This window comes from Ischnura elegans, chromosome 7, assembly GCF_921293095.1.
Source record: "Ischnura elegans chromosome 7, ioIscEleg1.1, whole genome shotgun sequence".
NCBI classification, from domain to species: Eukaryota; Metazoa; Arthropoda; class Insecta; order Odonata; family Coenagrionidae; genus Ischnura; species Ischnura elegans.
Genome location: NC_060252.1, coordinates 38920332 through 38941478, shown reverse-complemented (window position 1 = coordinate 38941478; position 21147 = coordinate 38920332). Strand labels below are relative to the sequence as shown.

Here is a 21147-nt window from a genome sequence, read left to right as displayed (position 1 = left end):
AGTAATGTTTATTCAATGCTACGGAACATTATAATCCTCCACAAACTTGCAATTTTCCGATTTTTCGTGGTAAAGCAAATTGATGTCGGGCGGTTCTCGCGCCCAGTGACCCGCAATACACGGGTTAGACATTCGGTAAAATAGGGCGGTTTCCTATTTTTTAATTGCCAAAATCGAAAGATTATTACTCCTGAAGTACGTATTTCACGCATTTAGATTTTTAAATGATGATACCTATTTTTCGCGATAAAATGAAAAGTGAAAATTTTCAAGCGCGTGAAAACGCGACGGCTAAGTATGAATGCTGGGAAAACTCCGTGTGACGTCGTTCTGGTTCCCGCTGCCGCAAGTGAGGTGACCTTGGGGCGAGGCTTTGAGCGCTGATACGACGCAGGATGCTAGCAGGTAGCAGAGTACCCTGCTAGCTGGTAGCTGGTAGCGCTTGGATTGAATAAGGATTATTAATACTTTATCAAACGAAGAAAACTTTCCGACCTTAGCCAGTTTTAATAAGTGATTATTAAGAAATGTTTCCCTGAGCACTGTGCCTCATGCATGCATTGGTAATCTCAGACGATGTAAAACTCCTATCTACTCGTACAGAAACTGTGTCCCTGTGACGTCACGTGTAGTGGCATCGCATGGGCGCCAATCTGGTCTTTTTAAAATGAGGATAAAATTGACCATTGCCATTCGTCTAAACCGGTATTTCTAAAACGAAATAATTTGTATATTACGAATACACTAATGGTGGGTAACGAATCGCAATCAATGCCTTTCGTTTTCTTTAATGAAGGAAACTACCCAATTGCGTGATATGCGTAGCATTCTGTTTGAGAGACTGGATTTTCCCTAACTCTTCAGTATCCTGCACTAAACTACTTATTATTTGCAGTGCCTTTATGGTATATACCCTCTTCTGACGATTTTACCCTTGGGTCTTTGCGCCGAAGCCACGCTCAGACCGCAATGGTGCGCTCTCCAGGCACTTTGTCCTCGGTGGCTACCCCTTTATGTACCCAGATTTGTCCTTTTACTAGGAACATGTACAAATTTTTCCATTTTATAAATTGGGCTTCCCCATAATATGCCGTCTAAGCTATTGGCTCGCTCATTCCTAGTTGAGTGCTTATCATCAGTCTCCCAAATGTTTTCCTTGTCGAACATTGTGACGAAGGACAGTCATAGTGCAGTTGCCCACTTATCAGAAGCGGATACAGAAAACACTCAAGGGGGGTGCGGAAAAGATATTTTAATTTACCTACCCTTTTATTGTAATGAAAAATAATCAAGTTAAATGCAAAGTTAAAGAAATTTTTATTTAAACTGATTATATACGTATACAAGACAATGCCATCTTATGGCATAAAAAAGTTACAATTGTGGCTCTGCAATGTACGCGGCCCCGCAAGGGGGGCGCGCGCCCCCTGCGCCCCACATATATATCCTCCACTGCTTATGGATACAACGCGACTGACTGACCAAGAGTTACATGTTATGGTCTGAGAAAATAGAAAGGGGTCCATGAAGCAGAATAAATCATTCGTGCTAGAGTTTTTACATTTAATAATACGAGAATAATATAGAGTAGATTTCTGAATTTGAATAAAATTTGGTTAAAAACAAGTCATTAACACTTCCTGCCGCTGTATTAAAATATCTCAGAGTTGGTAAAATTATCGATCGACAATCCTAAAAGGGTGCAGTGATAAATCCTTTTCTAGGAATTTCGGACGGCCTAATTACCCGCTTCTCGGCAATTTTGAGAATTTTATCAGCTGGACCTCAAGTAATTGGTATGCTTTTCTCAGCTCACTGTCTTGAAACAACTAAATGTACGAAAATTTTAATCCATCGCATCACATGCCACCTAGTCACAAAGTTTTAGTAGGTACATGGAGTGGGAATAATGAAACATCATTTTGTTCTCTTGGGAAGCCCGGCACAAGGTTATAAGAAGTTATCGTGAAAAGCATACCAGAAACGTGTCGAGGATTGTCCCAAACCATGACCTTTTCGATGAGCTCTCCTTTCATTAGATCCTTTATTTCTTGTTCTGCGGAGGTACGCCCTAAAGTAAAAAATTACCAGAGGACGTGAAAAATCTTCTGCTGATACAATAAAATATTTTGGAATATGAGGAGTCTTCATCCTCTGATCCAGAATAGGAGTTTAAGCCTTTGTTATTGAGCAATTCGCAAAAAAAATATTTATGGTATTTTTTATATTATTACGTCTCAATGACCAAAATTTCAAGTTTAAAGACCCATTAGCAATTTTAAATCATCACTCATCCTTTGCACAGCTCTTTGATAGCTTTAATTTCGTCATCAATTGAAAAAATTCTATCATTTCCTTGAAATTCCCGCATCAACAATTTCGACTTTGCCCCTGGAAACTATGCTTCCAGCATAACTTCCCTTATTTTATTTTCGTCGCCCTCCTAAACAATATTTTGGACTAAATCGTCTTAAATAAGTTTCATAGCATCTTTAGAATGCACAATATGCAAAAATTATCATTAACCTAGCTATACTTAAGACTACAGCAATTTTTGGCCAGCTTTTTTCGATTTCAGGTCACTGTGCAAGGGTCCGAAAGGTAAACGATCTTCTCATATTTGAGATTAAAAACAACGCACAAAAAATTGCTGTGCGAAGTATTCTCTTCATATTAATACAAAGTTATTAATACATTAAAATATTGAGGCTCCATTATACACAAAACAAAACGAATGTAATGATAACCATATAAAAAATCTTGTCTATTTTTTAAGCGTCTGGGGGGCGCACGTGCTTCCATGCACCTCCCCTAAATACGCCTATGCCAGTTTTTATAGTTCCCTAAGAAAATGAAACATCTTTGATGATAGCATCACCATTGGCTCAGTTAGAGAGTTCTAGCATTTCGCTCCTAGGTAATACAATGGAATTTTAAATAAGTTTACCGGTTAGGTGTAGGTTTGAATGGAGTACTTAGGAAGCATTCTGGGAGCCTCCCCTTCCTTCAAGCACTTCCCTCTTCAATTCACAATAAGACCTACTCCCTTTCATTCTATATAAAAATCCTATTCTTTTCCTTCCTCTCCCTCGATTACCCAAAATTCTACCCTCTAACACTGTTTTCAACATCCCCTCCCCGCTAAGTACTCGCTCCATCCATACCTCTGCCTCCTCTTTATCTCATCTAGAAGCTGTCTCTCCTCATCCACCATATCCAGCATTTCATCACTCCTCCTCCTCTCCGTACACTTCACCTTCTCCATTCTTTCCCACACCCACATCTCGGACACTTCCAGTCTTCTCTCGACCTCCTTCCTAAGTGTCATGTGTCCGCACTGTAAAGCGCAAAACTACAGATAAGACTTATGTTATAATAAGGTGATTCAAGTTTACACGCCTAAAAGCAATCATATGGAGGAAGAAGTAGATGAGATGTAAGAACAACTCCCGGAAATAATTAGAGTAACCCCAGGTAAGAAAAACCAAGTAGTGAGAAGGGAGGGAGAGGGAGTTGAGAAAGAAGTCCAGGGGATATGGAGAGATATCATATAGACCACATAATGGAGGGACAGAGGTTCAGGAATAGTGTGAAAAACTTGTGCAGCTTCCCAGCAGCTGATGCGGATTCAGATCACAACCTAGTGATTATGAAATGCTATGGTAGATTCAGAAGACTTATGAAAATTAGGAAGGCAAGGAAATGGAGTGTAGAACATCTGCAGGGGACTATGAGGAGAGAATTATCAGGAACTGGTGGAAAATAGCATCCAAGAGATTGAAAATGCACAGACTGTAGGGGAAGGGTGGGATACCTACTATGAAAACTGGAATTGTCAAAGTGGCAGAAAAGTAAATTGGCTACGTTGACAGAAGCAGCTTCGGATGACGTGGATAACAGAAAAAATTAAAAAGAAATGGAAGATAGAATGAAGTAGAAGAGCGTGGACACAGAGCAGGGCAAAAGAATGTGTGGGGAAATAAATATTCGATTACAGCGTGGAACTGAGAGGGCAAGGGAGGCTTGGTGGAAGAGACAATGCGAGGAAATAGAAGAGTTTCAGAAGGAACGGTAATGCGTTGTACGCCACGGTTAAGACACTTTCGGGCAGCAAAAGAAAGGGAAGCAATATCAAAAATTAGAGGTAAAGGTGGAAGTATGTTGACCGGGTAAGAAGAAGTTCAGAATAGATGTAAGAAATACATAGAGGATCTGCAATATTGGAAGGAAAAGGCCAAGAAAGTTGAATTTATATTATCAAAGTTTAGTGGAGGAGGATAATCTTGGGCTAGGAATCTGAAACGCAGAAATCTGAAATGACAACCCTTCTTGATTTGAATGCTAGGAAAGCAAGGCACGTGGACAATATCCCGCGTGAGCTTCTGTGAATCTATGGAGGGATGGTAAGAGAAGTTTTTTCGAACCACTACACAGGATGTATGAGGAGGGATGTTGGCAGGAGGATTTCATGAAAACTGCTCAAATTCCGCAACCAAAAAAGAAGTAATCTGTACAATGTGGAGATTATATGTTGACAGTAGGACACACCTGTAACACCTTATTGTCAGGTCAGAAATAATTACATGCACTGCAAAGATGAACTAGACTAGCATAGCCAGGATGCCACCTAGCTACGCTTGTCGTGGTGCAGAGAGAAGCAATGGAAGACTTTTAAATAGGTTATTTTCATTAGTTGTTGTAAAAAGGATCATAGGATTGTAAGAAAGTATCCTACAATAAAGATCTCTACCAAATAATTGAAGACACAGATACGCAGAAAATATAGCCTCGATACCTACCTGCCGAGATGCATTCAAGTGTAACATTCCGGAGATGGGCAGTAGAAGATGGAAAATCAGAAATGAGAACATGAGTTGGTTGATACAAACACCATATAAAAGTTTTTTTTACCAGCCTTTCCATTAATTTTTAATGTGATCAAGTAGAAGAAATGTCAGTTCATTTAGCCGGAGGCTAAAAATCAAGATGTAAGATTGCTGAAATACCACTGAAACCAAATATGTAATATGGATTGGCAGTTATAACCTTGCGTTATTTCCAAAAAAATAATAGTGTCAATTATTGTGATCTTTCGAGTCATTCATTTGAGTAAAAATATTCCTATTCCAGTCTCAAAAAACCCATATAATCATTGTTAGAAGGGAAAATTGTTGTAAGTAAAATTCCTGATTTCAATATTTTAAAATAAAATTTATGAAAATGTATGAGAAGCAACATTTTTTTTATTCCAATAAGCAAAAGAAGTAATACTCTATCTATTGTTGGAGTAGTTAAATGTAAGGACAATGGGAAGCCACTAACCAAAAGTAATGCTTTTCTCATTAAAATTGTTTCTTTTAGTTGAATTCTCTTCAATTTCCTGATAAAGTATTTCCATAAACCTTTTTATCCATGCCAAGAGACATGGGTGAAATTTGGTTGAGATTGAATCATTGCGCAAAGGTAATCCTGAATAAAGAAAAATCTCTATTGTAACTAAGTTTTCAGCCAATCCAAGCAGAAAAATTAATGCATAATTCCTGGTTTTCCAGGGAAATTTTACTAAATTCCAGGTTAAGCTTACTTAATTACTGCGATAGATAAGAATTTTAAAACACCCAAAATTACTTTAATACTATTAAATAATATTATATTTATTAATTATTTTACATTCCGAATACTGGGTTCCCACTCTTTATAAAATTCACGGTTTTTTTTCCAGGTTTTCAGTCTAAATGTCGTCAAATTCACGGTCTATGAGCAAAGCATTTTAGACAGAAATATTGATCGCGTAACAATCATCAGCCGCACATAAACTACAAACTTAACAAACACGACAGAATTTGAATGCAAACACAGCAATGAAAGAGCTCTCTCTTTCGATGTGACCTATCATTAGCAAAATGCAGGGCCTGGTCTTGAGTGGGAAAATGGAGGGAGCAGGGTGACAGGGAAGTGAGGAAGTTTCCAATTTTTCGCCAGGGCTAATGAACACTTCACCGGTTACCGGTCTTCCAATCACAGGCTTAAGGTCAATGTGTCACCATGGCTAACGGACCAATAACTGCTCTTCGAATAAACGGGTGTACATAAAATGCATGGACAGTGTCTGCACGTGACTCGGCCTTGAAACATGATACAAATATCTATTTTTCTTTTCATCTGTCTATCATAGTTCTACAATCTAGTTTGAGAGATTTTTAAGGTTTCATGAAGAAATTCACGGCTATTTCCATGTTTATTCACGATAGCCTAAATTCATGGCTTATTCATGGTTTTAAGGTTTCCAAGGTTGAGTGGGAACCCTGCTAATATTTACACATAATTAATATTTATTCAATGCAAGCCAAGACGCTACTTCGAGCACATAAGTAGATGTTGACATCACCTGGCATTCTATTCTTCGTGTATTTGAATCTTTATTGAGTATTAAAATGATCAAACTCGTTACGTCAATGTGGCCCTCATCTGTTAGGAGGAATCGTAGGGAGGAGGTCATCATTACAAGACTGAGAATCAGTAATTGCGCCCTGACCCATTCCTATCTCTTCACTGAAAAGAATACCCCACCGCGATGTGGCTATTGTGACTGGCCTCTGACTGTGAAACACCTCCTGTCGGAGTGTGATGAGAACCAGCTTACGCGAGACAGGACGCGTCAGGGGCAACCTAGAATGTATTCTGGGCGATGACCCTGACCACCTCAGCCATGTCATAGAATTCATTAAGAAAACTGGTCTTATAAATTCGATTTGATTGGCTTAACTTTCACATCAATATTCTCAACAGTACCGCACTAAACTGAAATTATAGTATTTGCTTATGTCGCAATTTGATTGCGCGTGGTGCTAATGACCCTAGCTATCGATGCACCCGTAACCCCAAACCTACCTACGAGTACCAGTGGTGCAGTGAGGGGGGGGGGGTTTTGGGGGATAAACCCCCCTCCCCAGAGCTCAGAGAAATTTTTAAGTTAAATCCATTCTACTTAATTGGATTGATATTACTAATTGTATAGTGTAAGGATTAATAAGATATCCCTCAGAAAGCCGTAAAAATCACCACTTTGAACCATTTATCTTAAAATTCCACAATTTATTAATCTCGCACCTGCCGCTTATCCTGGTGGGTATTCCATACCCCACACACCCTGGTATTAGTTGCACCTAAACCCCCCTCACCCTTAATTCCTGGCTGCGCCCCAGGAGAGTACTAGACATTTCGATTCTGTTGTCTGACATTCCATGTTTTGATGTGGCTGTGAAAATTCCACTAAGCTAATGCACTTGAAATTAAGAATAACACATTTCAGGCCAGAAAATGGGTGTTGGATTGGCAAACTTTTATGCAAAACGAATTTGAAATTCTAGGTTGGAGCAAAAATTCATGCATAATTCCAGATTCTCCCAGTTCCTGGACACCCTGTGTTACTTATATGCAGTAGAATTTGATACCTCCACTGCAAAAACGCCCAACAATTGCTCGCCAAATCAAATCTAGTTATATTAAGGCTAATAAGTGAGCGGATTTCATTGGGTTGGCGATTGTTGAGTATTTGTGCAGTGGAGGTATCGAATTTCTAACAGCATACATAATTTGTTTTAATAACAATGTAACAGTAATGCGGTAGTCTGGGGTGAGGAGGAAAGGTGCCCCCCTTAATATCTAGAAAATTTTTAAACAAGGTGATTTTTAAGCTGGCCCTCCAACGTAATATATGTATTACTCCTCCAGCTTAATGAACTGAGTATAAAAATAATTGATGAATATCTAAATGCCATCTCATCAACGCATATCAGAGCTATATTTCACCACTTGAGGTGTTACCACTTTAGGTGTTGCATACCACCTAGGTGCCACTGTAAGCAATGAGTTCTTCCCCACCACAAAATAGCTTTAATCCACCTTTACCTACACACCCACAGTGTAGATTATATTTATAACATAAAAATTCACAGGTCCTTCAAGAATCATTTGATTTATTTCATTACTGAAATAATGGCAAAATTATTAAACATATTCATCACACAACAAAATCAACCAGGATATTTTTGTATAATCAAACTTTACAAGCTGTTGTAAGCAATGACCAACCAAGAAGAGAGGCAAAAATATTCTCAAATATTTTATTATACATAATACCATTCAAAACCAATCTATTTCAGGGTAAGAATCAGAAAAAATAAGGTAATAAAATAATGTCATTCCAGCCATTTTGATATGCATCTGAGATAACCCATATTACAGAATTAGGTAATTTATTATATGAGTTTAACCTTGAAAATAAAGGCAGTACACATCATCGGGAACAAAAAAACACACATTGAATGATTCAACTGGCCAGGAAATATTCATTCACAAGCATTTTTAGTTTTTAATATGAATAATTTAAAATTAAGATCACAAGTTTTTAAATTAGGAATTAAGAATGGCATAGATGAAAGGGCATGAAACATGTTTTTTTTTCAGCTACAGCTTTAATTTTCCTTATTAAAATAATAAGTTCACACGATTTTATTTCTAGTGGAAAATGTCCAGTCTTGATGAAAACTTCTCTCTTCCTATTTCATTAAATATATACACTTGCATAGTCCAATCATGTTTCAGGTTGCACTTTACAGACCAATACCATATTTTATAGACCATCCTCAAGATACCACAGCACCCCATAAACTTGCATTGTTCAGGTGAAGCTTCTTTTTTTATATCAGTCATTAAACTTACCCAGACAATATGCATATTAGATCCTCAGCCTTCAACAAATTAGAAAACCACAATCATCAATACCACAGTCCTTTTAACAACACTTATCACGGAATCCTGAATGGCACCACCAGGTCTTCCCTGTGCTCAACCTTGAGATCACTAAGAGCTTTTGATGCTTTCTCCAAAGCATTGGATATCTGAAACAAATAAATTGTGATTGCAAATAATACTCCTAGCACACTACCATGCACAATATACCCTGAAATGGGTTAACTCATGGGTTTGTTCATTATATACATTGATGACCTCTGCTCCCGAATTAGCAGTAAAATACATTTGCTGATGACGCTGTCATCTATCGCAAAATTAGTGATCACTCTATGAAATTCCATCATCGGATTTAAACAATGTTCATTTGCGGAGCCAAGAGTGGGGATTCGAACTTAATCTGAGAAAATGCATGTTGGTGCATTTCTTGCAGAATTTGTCCAATTTTAACCACTTTTATGCAGTGGATGGTATTAACATAAAGGCAACATACAAAGGGAAGTACCTGGGAGTTACAATAACCTCGAACCTCTCATGGGGAACACGTATAGGGAATATTTGCGGCATAACCCTGAAGAAATTAGGACGTCAAGCATATTGTGGGAAGATTTTCGGATGAGAAAATAGAAGAACAGTCTTATTTCACTAAAATTATTTTGATCTTCAAAAAACCGAAAAATGAAATGGTTGATCTACGGTTGGGCAATCAGCACGAATTTAGGGAAACTGATTCCAGTTCAGTTAAAGGTGAAAGCGTCTTCCTATGCAGAAGTTATGCACCTCACAGCATGTGTGGGTAACTCAGGTTCAACAATATACAGTCCTAGTATTTCTTACACACAAATATGAATTTAACCAGGCAGCCCAGTCAAAGAAGGTAAAAGTGAGTGAAAACATACATAGTCAAAAGTCTTTAACGGTTGTAGGGTCTGGTGCTATGAATAACACATTAAAACCTAAGGAGAGCAAGTAGTCGTAGGGAGGTGAGAGCATTGAAAGGACAGCTTTTTTGTTTCTCAAATAAGTTCTCAATCATATTTATTTCAAATGCAAAAGGTGGATAGAAATACATGAAATTAGGGCATCAAAGTAATATGAGTATTGATGAATTCAAATTATTTCAGGAATGATGAGAAAGACAAAGGGAAAAGGAGTATGAAACACAAGACTGTTCATGAATCCTATTCAAAAGATTATGCAAGATCTAACTTGATAAACACTTATGACACAAGATATTTTAAGGGCAAGAGGTTCATGAGAGAAGAGATGATAGTGGAGAAAACATTGCAAAGTAAATCTTCATAGCTAGGAATTGACACGCTGCAGATAAAATCTATCATGAAAATCACTAAAAAAAAGTTCATTACAGCCACTTCAACTATATCTAGAAAAGGATACCCCAAGAGAAAAGGAAATTCTATACCAATATAAGAGATATTTAATGACATACATTATTGAGGAGAAACCTTGGGCAAGTTGGTGGAATAAATTTCATGAACAATATTTCATCAAATGACAACCAAGTAACACAGAAAAAAGCATGGTAACTACTGGATAATAGCATCAATCGCTAGAGAAGATTGATATGATTTTGTCGAGTGAGAGAAAATTTTTTAATGACGTGATGTATTTCACGAGATACAGAGTGAAAGATATTTCATCAAAAGATGAACCTTCTGCTTTTCCACCATACAATTAATTCCCTAAGGGGATTCAGGTTATGTTTTCTCAAATTTTAGACAACAGACTGGCTCATGTTAAACCTATGTTGAGATACTTGCTAGTCCTACGAGTACAAAAATTCTACTGACTATTACGACACCTCCACTGCAAAAACGCTCAAAAATCGCCTCCCGAATCAAATCCGCTCATCTACATAGCCCTTATAGTACTAGATGAGCGGATTTGATTCGGTGGGTGATTGTTGAGCGTTTATGCAGTGGACGTATCGATTAGGTTCAACCTGTTTTCATGCCAGAATACACTGGACTTGCATTCGATTCGACTAATTTAGCTACTAAGAAATCTCCTCCAGTCCACTGTTTATGGCGACATCAGAGGACAAAGTATTATGTGGCATGCTTTGCAGCAAGCCCATAGTACCACAATCCAATAGCGTCCAATAGCATTGAAGCATTTTCCTAGCTTCACATTAAATTTGGATTAAATGATGATTTAATAAATTATAATAGGGTGGTTTCCTATTATTTTTCTATTGCCTAAATCGAAAGATTATTACTCCTGGAGTACGTATTTCACGCTTTTAGATTTTTAAATGACGATACCTATTTTTCGCGATTAAATGAAAAGAGAAAAATTTCAAGCGCGCGAAAACGCGACGCGTAAGTAGGAATGATGGGAAAAAGTCCGTGCGACGCATTTCTGGTTCCCCCTCCCGCCTTGTGAGGTGACCTTGATCGAGGCTCTGAGTGCTGATAGGACGCAGGATGCTAGCGGGTAGCTGAGTACCTTGCTGGCTGGTAGCGCTTGGCTTAAAAAAGGTTTATTAATACCTTATCAAACGAAGAAAACTTTCCGACCTTAGCCAGTTTTAATAGGTGATTATTAAGACATGTTTCCCTGAGCTCTGTGCCTCATGCATGCATTGGTGACCTCAGACGATGTATAACTCCTATCCTCTCGTGTAGAAACTAGGTCCCTGTGACGTCACGTGGAGTGGAATCGCATGGGCGCCAATCTGGCCTTTTTCAAATGAGGATAAAATTTGACCCTTGCCATTCGTCTAAACGGGTATTTCAAAAACCAAATAATTTGTGTATTATGAATACACTAATGGTGGGTAACGAATCGCAATCAATGCCTTTCGTTTTCTTTGATGAAGGAAACTACCCTATTCCATACATAAGCACGGAGTGCACTAATCAATTAGGTCACTAAGGCATCTTCTTCCTCAATGGCTTAACGGTGGCTTTATAGAATTCACTCACTCTTTGTCAGTGATTCAACCCAAAGGCTGGTTTGGATAGATGATGGTAGAGCTCACCCCAGTCTTAGCCACGTGTGTGATAATAACACATTAGTTCCTTTCCCTGAGCCATTTTTTCTATTTTGATGGCGCCCAATGCCTTCACCCACGATATGAATCCAGCACCCTTCAGAAGGCAAGCGCTACACCCACAAGGCTACAACACCCTCCTTTACAAATATCAAGGTGGCCAATATGTGCTACCGGACAAAATTCCTCAAGACCACATGTTCAAGCACCTAACTCTATAGTTGCATCGTTAAAAGTGAGCTATAAACACTATCATTCATAAATTAACAAGTAATGTTCCCTAATAATGAGGACGTGCATTGAAATGCTGGTGACAGAAAAAGATTGATGGAAATCCTCAGCAGACTTCATTCAAACTGTCATCCATGATGAAGACAAATAACTACAGACTATGTTGTTTACATTAACATAATAATTATTTACTTTTGAAAACTATAGGACTTCTCTCAAATTTCCACGAAATTGAATGTGCTGATGGGCAACAATGTTTAGCATGCAGTCTCCCTTCGTCCTGGAAGTTCCTCAGTAGACAACGGTAGACTCCACCTTCATAACATAGGTGCCCATCAATACCAACACCTAGTTGGAAATGTAAAATAACTATATATTGAGAAACTAGATTACAATCAGTAGTACAAATCAGAGCTGCAGTTTTTATATCCTTTTGGAAAAATGTAAAACCAAGTACAGGTACAAGTACTGTCACCGGTATAATTAATTTTCTTGACTGAAGTGAGAAGATCAAATTCTGAATTTCATGAAAATGAAAGGTCAAACATCTATAATACACCTAAACACTCACTATTTTTTTCATTTTACCACTAAACAATAACCTGCCAGGTTAAGCACATAAGGAAGGAACTGACGTCTAGAAAACAACTTACATGACTAAAAACAGAAGTGATATTCATTGAGTTTTACTTACTAGGATAAGATCTTCAGGGTTAGGGTGGTCTTCAGCTAACACTTTTTCAGGAGCAGGAATGTCAGTAAGTAGGCAGAGATGCATTCGTCCACTTGGAGACGTAGATGGGCCTCCCATAGCCGATGGTGCCAATAATGTTCCAGATCCTCCTGCACCCCCCGCTGATGAGTTTCCTGTCCACCTTGTATTGACATTAGCACCCATTGCTCCTAAACGCTGAGTGTATTGTCTCATTCGTTCCAGGTATTCATGCTGCTCTAGGTTATGAGAATCTAATGCGGCCACATCAATGACGTTACTGTAAGAAAATAGAGCAATGTAAACACTTATCGAAACACAATATATTCCTTCACAAATAGCAAAACTACTTACGTGGCTGTTTCTTGGAGGATACGGTTGAGGGCCGATTGTTCATCGCTCTTTTTAGGCAAAGAGTTGGGGTATTGGGCAATGAAGTCATCACTGCAAGCAAGACATCAAAACATCTTTGGTTAAAAATCAAATATTCATCCAATAACTACCGACGTATTGGAGTAACTACCGACGAATTGCAGGAGAGATACGCAAGGAAAAATATATGTGATCTCTTACCTATGAACCCTTTGGATGACATTGATATTGCTGACAGGATCGACAAGTAGATGAGTTCGTTCATTAACATCACCAGACTAGAGAGGAAATCAAATAGGTTGACAAATAAGTAGGTTATTTAAAAAGAAGACATAACTTCACAGTCGCGATGACGAAGACCAAGGAGGACTTTAACACGAGTGATCTTGAAGGATAAACTCCTCAACCGACAAATTGAATCGTGTTACAATATTAAATAGAGTTAAAAATTAAATTATTACGAATATAGCCATTCATAAACAAATTAAAAATATTAATCATTGATAAGATAATACGATGCATATACTTGGAAAGCTTAGTCAACTTCAAAATATGAAGGAATCTCACTGAATGATCAAATACATAAAAATTAGGCTCACCTGTGAGTTATTATCTTCTTTACAACTGTAACAGCAACCCATCCTGACAACCTTAATTTATTTTCTCCAGCCTGGCCTACTCCTACCGCAACTAGGAATTGGAAATCATATGATTCAGATGTCAACTGTTTCTCCCCTTTGAGTATGTACTACGTTAATTCATAAGCTCTAAAATAATATTAGTAACCTATATTTTCACGAAAGATTACTGTTGAAAATTTAAAAATCTAGCACAAAATTATTCGTATTTCTCTTAAATTCAATTTCAGACACATTTTTATTTCAAGAGATAGCTTGCAGTTGCGCACTGTAATCATCAGTGTGGAACAGTGCATCCGGAGGTTAGTGGTTGCGAGAAGTAAACAATGAGAAAATTGTCTTCACTATGGGGAAGTATTCCTTTCAGGTGCTTTTTTACCAGTCACCAGCATTTCTCTTCCAATATTTCAATTCATGAAGCTTTGAATCACAAGAGAGCAGGAGAAAAAGTTATTGTTAAGGTCAGTCAGACTCAGATGTTATCATCACGTGGAAATTGCGAAATTCCCAATATTTCCATGCTTAAATTTTATCTTTCATTGTAGGGGTGGGTGAAAGGAGTGAGAGTAATGAAAAATAATTTATTTTTCGATGTTTCTGATGGGTCTTCCGTTGGTAAACTGCAAGTAGTATTGCCTCATTTAGATAAACTCACAGGTTTGTCGTTCGGGTCATCAGTCGAAGTTGAGGGAATTATGAGTATGAATCCCCGAGATAACAGCAAATCTGAGTTAATAGCCAATAAGGTTGATATTATTGGCCCTTGCGATGTCCAAAAAGGATATCCATTTGCTCCTAGGTAACCACTATATGAAATCATTAGACTTGGCCTGTAATGGATATTGTGAGTCATTGAAATAGTTTACCTTTTACAGGAAAGCGTACTCTGGGGACTATACGAGACAGTTTTTGCACATGCGTCCAAGAACTGCTACTTTCGCCTCTCTTCTTAGAATTAGAAATGCTGCATCGCTTGCGGTGCACACTTACATGAATTCCAAAGGTTTTATATTAATTCATGCTCCAATTATCACATCAAATGACTGTGAGGGCGCAGGTGAAGTTTTTAAAGTAGCACCTCATAGTGAACTCCTGGTGAAAGAAATGTTGAAAGATGGTTGTCCCAAAGACCAAGCTTATTTTGATAGCAAAGCATTTTTGACCGTATCGGGACAACTTCACGCGGAATGCGTTGCAAGGTAAATTTTCACATTGATGTGCTTGTGAATCCTTATCTCTTCATTACTTTATTTGGCCTTACTTTTTAAATAGAGGTATCACCAAAGTTTACACTTTTGGGCCTACATTTCGAGCCGAGAATTCACGATCCAGGCTACATTTGTCAGAATTCTACATGATTGAACCCGAAATTGCATTTGTGGACAATCTAGAGGATATACTTACTTTCATGGAAGAATTTGTGAAGAATATAGTGTCAACGTTATTGACAACTGCTGGTGAAGATATTGAGTTTCTATACAGAAATCAAAATATGAAGTCAACGGTATATAATCATCCATTTTCAATTTATTGTACCCATTCCACTCGATTGTTTTGATAGCCACTTCTTCAAAGAAAGCTTTCTTTTTTTTTTTAGGAGCACCTATGTAATATATTGGACCGTCCATTTTGTGTAGTCACATATGATGAGGCTTTTGATGTACTTACGAAAAATAGTCATAAATTAAAAACACCCCCGAGAAAAGTTGACGGTTTGAACAAAGAGCAAGAGTTATTTCTCGTCAGCCATAATGGAGGATGCCCTGTATTTGTCATCAACTGGCCTAAGGAAATGAAACCATTTTACATGAGAGAATTGGTTGGCGATTCTTCCATGGTTAGACAATGATAACTGAATCAATTACACTGATCATTCCTGACGTATTATTAATCTTGCTTGTAAATTTTACTTTTAAGGTGTCAGCTGTAGATTTACTTGTGCCGCGAGTGGGGGAACTTTGTGGGGGAAGCCTCAGGGAGACAGACCCTGATATTATTGCTGAGCGTCTTAAGTTATTGCATCTGGAAGAGCCATTGCAATGGTACATTGACTTGAGAAGATTTGGAAATGTTCCTACCGGTGGTTTTGGAATGGGATTTGAGAGGTTTCTTCAAATGTTGCTTCCCATAGAAAATATTAAAGATGTAATTCCTTTCCCTCGATGGCCCCACAATTGCAAAATGTGAAATATTATGCCTTGCCATGCAATGATTTCATCTGTAAGCAGCCAAATTACTTACCATGGGGGTCAGTTTAGTCCAGGTATACATGTTGTCATTTGAGGTGTGCGAGAGGAGGAAATGTTGGTGCATCACTTGGTGATGACACCCAACAAGGAATCAAAAGTGGCAGTTTTCTTTGAAATATATTCCTCAGAATTATCCTGACAGGTTGCGTGGAACTGCAATTCTATATTGAGTTGCTGAAGTAGTGAAATAAGCTGATACCCTTAGCTTTCTCTTAGTGTATGCTACTATGTGGCAGTGTTATCAAAGCAATGCGTTCAGTGTTAGAATACATCAGTACATAGCAGAAGTGGGCAGATAGCTTCTGGATTTGACATTTTGCTTATCATTCTGATATTCAGGATTGGTAATCAAAAAGTTGCCTAGGAGTATTTTCCACTTTTTTTTAGTTCTGGAGACAAGCAAATTTGTTGCTGATCAACTTGTGCCATTAGCTTTTAAAAAAACCATTCTAGTTTGAAAGAATATAGATGGTTTTATGGGACTTTTTTCAGCTAGAAGTAGACATTTTTTTGAATCTTGACATCTTGAACCACTGCATCAAGTCATAATGCATTAAACCTTCCTAATTTTACACAAATATATTGTTATAAAAATTAGGCTTTAGTATGAGGGAAAACAAACCCACAGACCATGCTGAAATGGGAATAGCCACAAGATGATTTGGAGGTAGGACCGCTAGGATACTATGTTGTTCTCAGCGTCACCGAATCAGATTTGACCTTGAGACAACTATGAAAAATGGGAGATTTGGATTTATTACTTTGACCAATAATTCAATTTAATCGCTATGACATATCGTACGTAGTTTTGGTTTGACTCAAAGCCATCATTAGAAATGAAATTGCTTTATATTGGAGTGTAGCCTTAATTTTTAATTTTTTGAATTACTATTCCTTGGACCATCAGCATCAAAATTCCCTAACCACTTCACCCCACCCTCCCTATTCTTTCCTCCCTTTGCTACCAACATTTGAACAAGTCTAAATGGTATGGGCACTAAAGATATCGAGAAAACATTACCAGGAAACCAATATACATGTATTGTAACTGCTAAAAAAAATGATCATGAATTATCCGTCTCTTTCAATCATGTGTGGCCTGTCCCCTCTGTTAAGGTGAACAGTCTAAGCTCTGCTTTGTAATTATTTTTTGAGTGGACGAAAGAAATCACTCCCAAGTTTCTGAAATGAGCCGAAGTGCTTGTCGTAAGTTCATGTTATGAACACAATTGTAAATAAAGCCTTTATGTAGAAAATAATTTTTACCTATGAATTATAAATTCATACTTCATGCAGAAAATTTGGATGTGTGTACTTAATTTTGAGTTTAATCTCTTATAAGCTGAGCCTCTTTGCAATGACTTGTTTTAAATGAGGGATTATTAGATGTGATACAATTCGGATTGATAAAATTATAAATTTGGAATGCATTTCAAGAGAGATTTAATTTATCTTACAAAAAAAATGCCTTTCAATAAGGATATTGGAGAAAGACATGAGGGATTAAATATGTGATATAGCAAAGTTTGTGGCAACAAGATCACTTGGTAGCTAATTCATAAAGTCACTATGTTATGTCAAAAGCATTCCATCTCCCTGTAATGTGAAGTGTTACATTCCTCCAGTATTGAAATTGAGACCATGGGAAGTAGTTTCCTTTACAGACAATTGATTATTTTGTATTCAGTGAAAATAAATAGAAAATGTTACTATGGCATAAAATCGAAGTAGAGAAATTCCTGCATATAGGTCGTTGAGGAGTGGGAAAAATAATGTGAATAAAACATTCATTGATTGATTGACCAACTTTATTTTACTTTCCCCTCTATACAGCATAAAAGTAAAATTTGACAACATAAATCTTCTAGTCAAATCTGTGTACTAAGTTACCTGAAATAAAACTAATCAAGTTACTTACAGTTGGTTTATCTAATTGGTAACTGACTAAAATTCAAGAGTAAACGACAAAACTGAGTTAATAACAAAGTTGTGGGTACACTGGATCCAAATGCTGCATTATGTAGCTTAATGACTTCAATGATTACACAACACCCAAAATACAACTTAATTCATGGTCACTAATTTCAGTATGAGATATCATCCCACTGACTTGAACTGGGAACATTGATAATAAAGAAGAAACTCAAATAACACACAAGCCTGAAAACAGTAAGGAGTAACAGCTTTATTTAAGACTATTATGAAGCCAGAAAGGAAGTAATAATTCAAATAAAGACAATTTAAACTCATCAAGCGTTCTATTTTATGTAACAAAAATATTATTTCCTCAAAATGTTGGTATATACAAATTATACATATAAGTGCTCACATTTACACTCTCTAGCACTCGCACAAAGACATCTGATTAAAACAACTCCACAACTGAGATGAAATGCCTCCACTGCAAGTGAATAAAAAAATTTACAAAATGTACACACACAAAATTGATTTCTTTTATCTCATCACAGTCTTTCTTGAGCACAAAATTTTCACTTTTTGCACTCTTTTCTCTCATTAGAGTCAATGAAAAAGGTGCAAATCAGACACAAATAATAGTATCACAGCACAACCTTCTTTCACAGGAAGATCTTGGAATTATTCCAGTAAAACCAGCTCACACATGAAATCAGTAATGTTCAAGTGAGATTTTAGCATGGAAAAATGCTCAAAAAAAAGTCATAATATCCTCAATGATTTAAAACACAAACGAATCAAACATAAGAAATTTTCAACAACTTGTTTGAATACTCAACGGCTGATTAAGATCCCTCCTCACTCAAATATGATGACTTAGATTACACACATCTCCAGAGCACCTGACTTTAAGGACTCGAGGAGAAAAAAATCGTTGCATGCAGTTATCACTTACATGATTGAACAAAGACCTGATAATTCTGTTCCCTTCATGACTGGTGGAAGCTCCGTTAGCTTACGGCCTATGAGCCGTGGTTTTAACCTGAGAGTACCCTCACCAGGTGGAGGGGGGGCAACCTGGGCTTCTTCATCAACTAATTCCTCTTTTGTTTCAGATTCTGTTTCACCAACAACCCCCTCTTCACTACATTCCTTATTAGCCTCTACATCATCTACTCCTGGTGGGGCCAGTTCCTCAGACTCTGAACTACCCCCTGTGCTCTGAGGAGGATTGGAAACAAGTGGCTTGGATATGTTAATTTTAATTCGACCAGGGACAGGTGCTCCAACAGAAGCAGTGTCCTCAAATTCAACATTACCATCAATTGAGCATGCAACCACATTTAAGGTGGTATCCACTGTTCCTGCCACTGGCTCCACAATTTCTTCCATTTCCTCATCCTGCTTTTCTTCAATTTCTTCACTTTCCATAGGCTCTTCTTTGACTTCAGGAGCAACTTCCTCGCTACTCACCCCAGGTTCTTCTTTGACAGCTACACCACTTGCCTCAGTCTCCATCTCAGCTTCATCCTTCTCAGAATCATCTTTCGGTTCCACTTTCACATGTTTTAGCAGCTCTTCTACTTCAGCAGTTTCAGCATCTAAAAAAAACATCTTATTTTACTTTTTATCCAATAATTAAAGATGATTTCGCAACTGTCATCATTCCGATTTTAAAACATATTTTAGTTAATTTTAATCAAAGATTTTTCTAATAACTTTCAACATTTCTAACTATCTTAATTCAAATTCGGTTCTTTGAATGTTGAGTTGAGAACACTTAAGTATGCCAAAAGTGAGAACACTAAGTATACCAAAAGCAGTTTGTGTTGTAGTATTTTATAAAATTTCAAACTGGAGAGCTTCCATGGAATTTTTGGTTATCCAGTTTGAAACTTTCCTCATTTTTATCTAATACCATTCCTATTTTAAGTTCGCTCTCGATACGAAGTCTATGCTTCAGAGTGACAATGTATGAATCAGGCAAAAGACTTCCATTGCTTCTAATAATAACCATCAATCTAAGAAAGTCTGCATATATTTTCTACCGCAGATGCCGAATGGTTGCGGGGTACCATTGAGTACGGTAAATTGTAGGATAAATACAGCATGAAGACAAGATGATAAAAGTTAAGCGGTTCTGTGGAGTATTGTGAGGATGGAATGTAAGGCTTGAAATACAAATAGATGGGCACTAACTTGAGCAACGAGAGTGACACGACTATTTGGGCAACACATTGGAAAAAAGCAGGCTAGAGGGAAGAATGGTAAGCAGGGAATAGAGAAGAAGAGAATTTAAAAAAGAGAATTCCCTTTATAGAGCATTGTAGAGCGGGGCTCAAAATGGGAGGTCATTTTAGGGTGATTTGCAAAATGCTTCACTTATAACCAGTCACTTGTAAAATAGCCCATACGAAAATACTCCCAAGAAAACATGTAACCATGAAATGCAGCTCTTGCCTGATAGAGAAGGTAAAATATTCACTTACAGAACTCCCCTGGTAACATAAATAGGCAATGAAATCTGCTACAAGCACTATCATAGTCTGTTTTGTCATGGCCCCTTAATGTGTGAACAGGCTACAAGTTCAAGGAAGGGCCCCCACTCGGGAGAGGAAACTTGGAGGGAAGGCAGCCATCTCCCATCCCAGAGAGGAAGGGAAAGGGTGCATGGTCGACAGTGTGGCCAACATTAGAAAATAAGGAAAAGATAGCCACCCTAAGATGAGTTGCAGAAGTGACTGGAATTTTGCGAGGGCCTGTCATTCAACTGGACCTGGAAACGGCAATAACATAAAGAGGTTGGAAGCGAAAGCAAGTGAACTTAGCAAGGTCTCAGAGCAGAATAAAGAGTGGGAAGTTTCATCAATCCCACAAGGGGAACTGTTCATGAAAATGGACCGTGTCAGGTTGTAGAAGGGTTTCCAAGCACAGGCCACGACGAAACTAACAAACTATGGTGCTCTGAATGTGTCAGTAATTGGACCTTAAATTCTTCAATGAAGAGGGGTAGTACGAAAAAGATATTGATTCGGAAATTGCTTAGTTAGTCAAATATTTCATTGCTTAAATGGTGGATGTATGAGACTTATGGTCTTTTCGACACTGTACTCAGCTAAAAAAAATCTTACAATTGGTTATGGAACAGGGGGTACTCAATGAGTTCATTTAAAAAATATTTTCACTGTAGTTTCTCGTATCTTTCAGCATAAAAATTTTAACATAATAAATCATTTGTGTGCTCTTAAAATGACTTTGTTA

General features: G+C 37.6%; 3 protein-coding genes across 5 annotated transcripts in view; 1 reads left to right on the top strand and 2 right to left on the bottom strand.

Moving 5' to 3' along the window:
* Positions 1-7959: 7959 nt before the first annotated feature.
* On the bottom strand, positions 7960-13812 carry LOC124162901 (ragulator complex protein LAMTOR1). Its single transcript, XM_046539602.1, has 5 exons — positions 13685-13812; positions 13287-13363; positions 13068-13157; positions 12696-12993; positions 7960-8903 (listed from the first exon to the last, which is right to left on the bottom strand). Exons 1-5 carry the CDS (start codon positions 13724-13726, stop codon positions 8811-8813), a joined length of 600 nt encoding a protein of 199 aa, XP_046395558.1. The 5' UTR covers positions 13727-13812; the 3' UTR covers positions 7960-8810.
* A 102-nt stretch (positions 13813-13914) lies between these two features.
* LOC124162899 (probable asparagine--tRNA ligase, mitochondrial) lies at positions 13915-17774 on the top strand. The gene is made up of 6 exons (XM_046539600.1): positions 13915-14184; positions 14269-14522; positions 14599-14922; positions 14996-15227; positions 15321-15560; positions 15641-17774. The coding sequence occupies exons 1-6, from the start codon at positions 14050-14052 to the stop codon at positions 15908-15910; spliced, it is 1455 nt and encodes a 484-aa protein (XP_046395556.1). The 5' UTR covers positions 13915-14049; the 3' UTR covers positions 15911-17774.
* Positions 17775-18133: 359 nt separating this feature from the next.
* Positions 18134-21147, bottom strand: part of LOC124162898 — a 51432-nt gene continuing 48418 nt past the window's right edge. For all 3 annotated transcript variants that reach the window (XM_046539599.1, XM_046539597.1, XM_046539598.1), the window contains one exon: positions 18134-19487. In XM_046539599.1, coding sequence (XP_046395555.1) covers positions 18838-19487 — 650 coding nt within the window. In that variant the 3' untranslated portion in view covers positions 18134-18837. The remainder of the gene's footprint in view (positions 19488-21147) is intronic.

What these genes read in the sequence shown, in the direction of transcription:
- LOC124162899 (XM_046539600.1), top strand. Translation starts at nt 14,050, where the DNA reads ATGAGAAAATTGTCTTCACTATGGGGAAGTATTCCTTTCAGGTGCTTT. An exon ending in GGATATCCATTTGCTCCTAG is followed by an intron (nt 14,523 to 14,598) that starts GTAACCACTATA and finishes TACCTTTTACAG; the next exon opens with GAAAGCGTACTCTGGGGACT. An exon ending in TGGTTGGCGATTCTTCCATG is followed by an intron (nt 15,561 to 15,640) that starts GTTAGACAATGA and finishes TTTACTTTTAAG; the next exon opens with GTGTCAGCTGTAGATTTACT.
- LOC124162901 (XM_046539602.1), bottom strand. Translation starts at nt 13,726, where the DNA reads ATGGGTTGCTGTTACAGTTGTAAAGAAGATAATAACTCACAG. An exon ending in GTCATCCAAAGGGTTCATAG is followed by an intron (nt 13,158 to 13,286) that starts GTAAGAGATCAC and finishes TCTTGCTTGCAG; the next exon opens with TGATGACTTCATTGCCCAAT. An exon ending in ATCCTCCAAGAAACAGCCAC is followed by an intron (nt 12,994 to 13,067) that starts GTAAGTAGTTTT and finishes ATTTTCTTACAG; the next exon opens with TAACGTCATTGATGTGGCCG.